Consider the following 6,314-nt stretch of genomic DNA (forward strand, 5'->3'; position numbering starts at 1 on the left):
AGAAACAATTGCTATTTATATTCACTGTGAGATGTTAAAGCCCAGTGGGGCTTGGGCTGGGACCTGTTATTAGCCAAACAGTGAAAACTATAATGGTTTGGGTTTGAAGCATAGTCACGTAGCTTCATTTGAATCCCAATGGGCTTTATCAAAGCCTGAGTTTCCAATATTGTATTTCAAGAAATTGTAAATGAAACTACTTAGGGTAAAAAAGTTAATTGTTCAAGCTTTATATAGAGATATATATGTGTGTGTATATAAATATACATATATGTGTATATATAGAGAGAGAATAAATAGCAAAAAGAAAAAAGATATCTGGCTTGTAAACCCAAAGATAACTTGCAAAGTTCCAGTGATCAAAATTTATATTCCTTTGGGCAGAGTTCCCACAGGTAAGGGTGATTCCCTATATGGATTGAGGGGAGGTGAGGATGAAATAAAAATGGGAAACTATAAATAAAATTCAGTGAGCTCATGCTCTACCACCATCCTCTATCCTGTGCCAAAAAAGCATAGAGGGGCAGCTAGTTGGTATAGTGGATAGTGCACTAGCCCTGAAGTCAGGAGGACCTGAGTTCAAATCCGACCTCAGACACTTAACACTTCTAGCTGTGGTACCCTGGGCAAGTCACTTATCCCCAAATCCCTCAGCAAAAAAAAAAAAAAAAAAAAAAAAAGGCAGAAGGGATAGAACCAATATATTAGATTCTGGATACCTCTCAGAAGATAGTGTCACACACTCTTATCTACTGTCATTACCAAAGACAGGGCTTTATTCACCTTTCCCTAAAAGAGAACATTTTTTTTTTTCCTTTTTCTTTGTATTGCCATCACTAGCACAATACCTAGAATGTGGTAGACACTTAATAAATGCTAATTGGCTGATTGATGGTACTTTGTCCCAGATTCAAAAATTCCTAGTTATGTTCTAAGTGAGGGAGAAACAAGAAGGAAGAAGGCTCTTTAGAGAGAAAGTTTTTAAGGCAATCTGATTTTTCTTTAGCTCTCAGAAAGATGAGACTCTGCTAATAATTCATATACTTCCTGACATTTGTCAAAGATCCAAATATGTTACTTCTTACCACCTGTGTAATTTGACATATTCCTGGTTTGCTTCCTCTTTGGACTTGTGGTATTGACTCCTTGTTATGTCACAAAAAGTGTCTCACCAAGCTCCACTACAGATGCCCAAGGGGCCTAATTTTCTTAACTCTTCTTTATTTTTCATTGCAGATGTGAAAAGCTGGCTTGTGATGTTTGGGTTTCAGCTCAGCAATATCATTCCTGGTTTCCCAAGAGCTAAAATGTACTTTGTGCCTCCACCTTATGAATTGTCAGAAAGTCAAGCTAGTGAAACTGGACAGGTAAGCCGACATCCCAGTTAAGCATCCAAATCATTATTGGCATTCAATATTGTAAACAGAATTACATGGGGATGAGCGCACATCCATGGAGAAGGGTAACATCATAAGGGGATATAAATGGGCCACTAAACAGTGTTGGATTCCCAGGGAAACAAATGTCAACATCATCACCTGTTGAGTACAAACCATCTTTCTTCCCAACCTCAATTATTACCCTAATTGCAGTATCGTTACTTGTTCTGTCTGTACCCTTGTTACTTGATTAACAATGGCACAGGGAAATCTGGAGGTAACTTACCATCTGTTCTTCCTAGAAGATCATAACCCTTTTGGCTTTTATGGGGAGTAATAAAACCATGGTTTGCAGTTTCTGTCCCATTAAAGGAAGATTTTTATGCCCCACATAAAACCTCAGTGTTTTATGATTAAAATTTTATACAGATTGAGTTTTTTAAGATCATTTGTGGTTGGTTCATGCAGTGAAGGCCAGAGAGTTGTCAATTTTGATTTGGAAGTTGAGTGGCCCATAGTTGGTGGGAGTCTGTCACTAGTCAAAAGAATCTTAGAATGGAAGGGACCTCAGAGACCAGCCAATTTAACCCTTATCTGAACATGAATTTTGTTTTAGGAGAAAATCTGACTGGAGTCAGAGGAAGATTCATCTTCCTGAGTTCAAATCCAGCCTCAGATACTTACTAGTTGTGTGACCCTGGTCAAGTCACTTTATCCTGTTTGCCTTAGTTTTCTTAGTTATAATATGAACTGGAGAAGAAAATGGCAAACCTCTCCAGTATCTTTGTCAAAAAAATGAATTGGACACAATTGAAATAACTCAGCATTATGAAAATATGAAATGTTACAACTGTTTCAGCAAGTCACATTGAAACTAGCTAGAGTCTCTCTTGGTCACCCAGGACAAGATAATCCCATGATGATTCCTACTATGTGAGGAACCATTCTTTGAATTAATAAGTCTTTTTAACATTTGGTTAAGTATTGTACATTTCTTTTTTTTTTAATTGAATAATAGCTTTTTATTTTCAAAATACATTCAAAGATAGCTTTCTGCATTAACCCTTGCAAAATCTTGGTTCATATTTTTCTCCCTCCCTCTTCACCTACTCTCTCCCCAGATTGCAAATAATCCAACATATATTAAGTAATCCAACATATATTAAACATGTACAATTAAACGTGTATTAATCCACATTTATCATGCTACACAAGAAAGATCAAAAAGGGGGGAAAAAGTGAGGGAAAAAAAGCAAACAACAAAAAAAGGTGAAAAAACTATGTTGTGATCCATATTCAATCCCCACAGTCCTTTTTCTGGATACAGGTGGCTCTCTCCATCACAAGGCTATTGGAATTGGCTTGAATCACCTCATTGTTGAAAAGAGCCAAGCCCATCACAGTTGTTCATCACATAGTCTTGTTGTTGCTGTGTACAATGTTCTCTTAGTTCTGCTCACTTCACTTAGCATCAGTTCATGTAAGTCTTTCCAGACCTTTCTGAAATAATCTTGCTGATCATTTCTTATAGAACCTCATAGAATTCATATAGATACCATAATTTATTGAGCCATTCCCCACCTGATGGGCATCCACTCAGGTTCCAGTTCCTTGTCACTACAAGAAAGGCTGCTACAAACATTTTTGCACAAAGCATTGTACATTTCAAAACACATTTGTTTCCCATTATCTTAGTCTCTGTCACAGTAATATAAGTAGACTAATTTTGCAAGTAGGGAAACTGAGGTATGAAAGATAGCATGCCATATAAAAGTCAATAATAAAAATGAAGACTAGAACTCATCTAACTCCCAGCTAAGAGCTATTTCCCCTTGGCTACATGATCCAGGTGGGCAAAATAAGCCCCAATTTCCTATTCTGCACATAATAAGATATTAAAGAATGGGCAGTTTTGGACAATGTCCAGGGACCAGCCCTTGTTCACCTACTTGGAAGGCAGCAAGGCCCACAGCTGTAACTGCTGAATCCAAACAACCCCCACCTCTTCAGGTCAGATTGCCTTTTGTCTGATCTGCACAAGACAACTGCCAAAGAAATCACTGATGAATAGCTCTCCTTTCCCCAACCTAGAAGAAGAGTCTTTGGGTCATCTGTTGATGTGTAGATCTTCAGAAAGGTGACTCACCTTCCTCACTTTGCTTCTTAATTAGTCACTCAGTAATCTGGACTATCGGCCCCATGGGTGTAGAATCCATGACCTTGAATGCTCAGCAAGCCCCTTGGTGTCCCAGCCTTACTTCCAGAGATGTTAGCCTTACAATGTGATGTTAGTTCTGTGTCGGCAGGGAAGGGGAGGGGAGAAGAGCAAATGCACACCTTTTGTTGTCTTTTAATGAGCTAAGGTCAACCTTCTCATCCTTCGGGGTCTTTGTTTTGCCTACAGCTCATTACAGGAGTCCAGCAGACCACAGAGAGACATAATCAGGCATTCATGGCCCTGGAGGGGCAGGTCATCTCCAAACGGCTCCACGCCAGCATTCGAGAGAAAGCCGGCCACTGGTTTGCCACCACCACGCCCATCATCGGGAAAGGGATCATGTTTGCCATCAAGGAAGGGCGTGTGGTGACTGGGGTGTCCAGCATCGCCAGCGAAGACAGTCGGAAGGTGGCCTCTGTGCTGAACAACGCCTATTACCTGGAAAAGATGCACTACAGCATAGAGGGCAAGGACACACACTACTTCGTGAAGATCGGCTCTTCTGACAGTGATCTGGTCACCCTGGCCATGACGAGCGGGCGAAAGGTGCTGGACAGTGGGGTGAATGTGACCATGTCGCAGCCCACCTTGCTGGTCAACGGGAGGACTCGAAGGTTCACAAACATTGAGTTCCAGTACCGAACGCTGCTGCTCAACATCCGCTACGGTCTCACCCCAGACACACTTGACGAAGAGAAAGCCCGAGTCCTGGACCAGGCAAGGCAGAGGGCCCTGGGGGCAGCATGGGCCAAGGAACAGCAGAAAGCCCGGGAAGGGAGGGAGGGCAGCCGCTTATGGACTGACGGAGAGAAGCAACAGCTCCTGAGCACAGGAAGGGTGCAAGGTTATGAGGGATACTATGTCCTTCCCGTGGAGCAATACCCAGAGCTTGCGGACAGTAGCAGCAACATCCAGTTTTTAAGACAGAATGAAATGGGAAAGAGGTAACAAAATGATCTGCTTGCTGCCATTCCTTGTCTGGATGGCTCAGTAGGCGTAACTGTTATCTCCTCTCCTAAGGAGATGAAGTCCTAACCAGGGGCACTAGGCTGAGCTGCTTTGGGATAATAAGTGGCAAAAAGGAAAAAAAGGGAAAAAAAGCTCATTTTTTGAGTTAAGATGCTACTGTCCAAGTGAGACGTTCCACATCCTCGAGTGGACTAAAAGCCTGACTGAAAACTCACCGGGAAAAAAATGTTTCAAGTTCCCCTAAGATATTACCCACTTGTTCTGGGTCTAAAGAAAGAAAACACAAATTTCACAAGGAAAACAAAAACAAACAAACAAAAAAGAAGGCCTCATATTCTATTACCTCACTTCATTCACACGTGAGCAACTTCAAAACATCCATGAGGGCCAGCTTCACCAGACCAGCTGAGGAAAAATAATTCAGACTGCTTGTTTGATAAAAGCAAACAAACTCCAGAAGTTTTCGTTTAAGCAAAATACAGGTGCATTTAAAACATGACTTTTGGGGTGATTTGTGTGTAGCAACTGGGGTGGGAGGGGAAGAGGTGAAAGAGTGAGCACTGGAATTACTCTTTAAGAAAAAAAAAAAAAAAAAAAAAAAAAAAACAAGAAATTAACAACAAGAATCAAAGAGAGAAATTGTAATGCCCTACATTTGTACTCAGATCCTACCTAAGTCCGATCTGAGTCAATTTATTCGAGGAGGGCAGAGTGTAAAGTTCAATTCAAAATGGTGGCTATAATCACTACAGATAAATTTCATACTCTGTTTGTCTTTGAAGATTCCATTGTGGACAGTAATACACAGTGACAGGGTGTAGTCTGTTTAGATTCTGTAGTTTGTTGGTATCAGTTCCAGTAGAGGTGTGGGCATTGTATCACTCTTTTGCTAACGGGCACCACTTCAGATCACCCTGTACATACATGAGCCGAAAGGCACAATCACTGTTTCAGATTTAAAATTATTAGTGTGTTTGTTTGGTCCAGAAACTGAGACAATCACATAACAAGTCACCACGAGGAAAGAAAAAAAAAAAAATAAGTCTAATAAGAACTTTGGTACAAGAACTTTTTTTGTAATATACATGTATGAATTGTTCATTGAGTTTTTATATTAATTTTAATTTGCTGCTAAGCAAAGACTAGAGACAGGCAAAGATAATTTATGGCAAAGTGTTTAAATTGTTTATACATAAATAAAGTCTCTAAAACTCCTGTGGACACTGGTCTTCTGTGTAAGTATTTTGTCAGGAGGACAGAACAAGAAGAAAAGGATCCTTCCAAGAGAATGAACTAGTATTTCAGAGATATTCACAATCGATCAATAATCATTCATTAAGCACCCACTCTGCTACCCCTGTGCTGAGTACCAGGGATACATACAGAGAAAGGTAAAAAGAGCCACACTCTCACAAAAGAGAAAACATGCAAACTACTATTTACAAACAAGATACAAACAGACATAATCTTGGAGAAAGATCAGCTATTATTAGGGTGCTTTTCCCAGAGACTTTACTCTCTGGTAGAGAGTAGGTGCTCTACTCTCAGCACAGCTTGCTGGGAAATGAAAGGAGAGAAATTCAGGTTGTAAGGATGTGTGCTCTCTGACTAATACCATGCTTCTGCTAATTCCTATCACACCAGCTCCTCACACTGGACTGTTCATTTCCATCTGAAGTTCCTTATAACACCAGTAGGTGTCAAGGGATGCTACACCATAATTATACAGGATCCTTTATTTAATTAAG

The 6,314-nt window shown here is 40.3% G+C and overlaps 1 protein-coding gene across 6 annotated transcripts in view; it reads left to right on the plus strand.

The window, feature by feature from the left end:
• The window catches only part of TENM2 (teneurin transmembrane protein 2), a 1,351,165-nt gene extending 1,345,378 nt beyond the window's left edge, over nucleotides 1-5,787 (plus strand). For all 6 annotated transcript variants that reach the window (XM_003756806.2, XM_031949416.1, XM_003756801.2 and 3 more), the window contains 2 exons: nucleotides 1,237-1,367; nucleotides 3,784-5,787. In XM_003756806.2, the coding sequence (XP_003756854.1) occupies nucleotides 1,237-1,367; nucleotides 3,784-4,545 (893 nt within the window). In that variant the 3' untranslated portion in view covers nucleotides 4,546-5,787. The remainder of the gene's footprint in view (nucleotides 1-1,236; nucleotides 1,368-3,783) is intronic.
• The last annotated feature ends 527 nt before the right edge of the window (nucleotides 5,788-6,314 follow it).

The sequence above is a fragment of the Sarcophilus harrisii genome, chromosome 2 (genome assembly GCF_902635505.1).
Source record: "Sarcophilus harrisii chromosome 2, mSarHar1.11, whole genome shotgun sequence".
In the NCBI taxonomy this organism is placed as follows: Eukaryota; Metazoa; Chordata; class Mammalia; order Dasyuromorphia; family Dasyuridae; genus Sarcophilus; species Sarcophilus harrisii.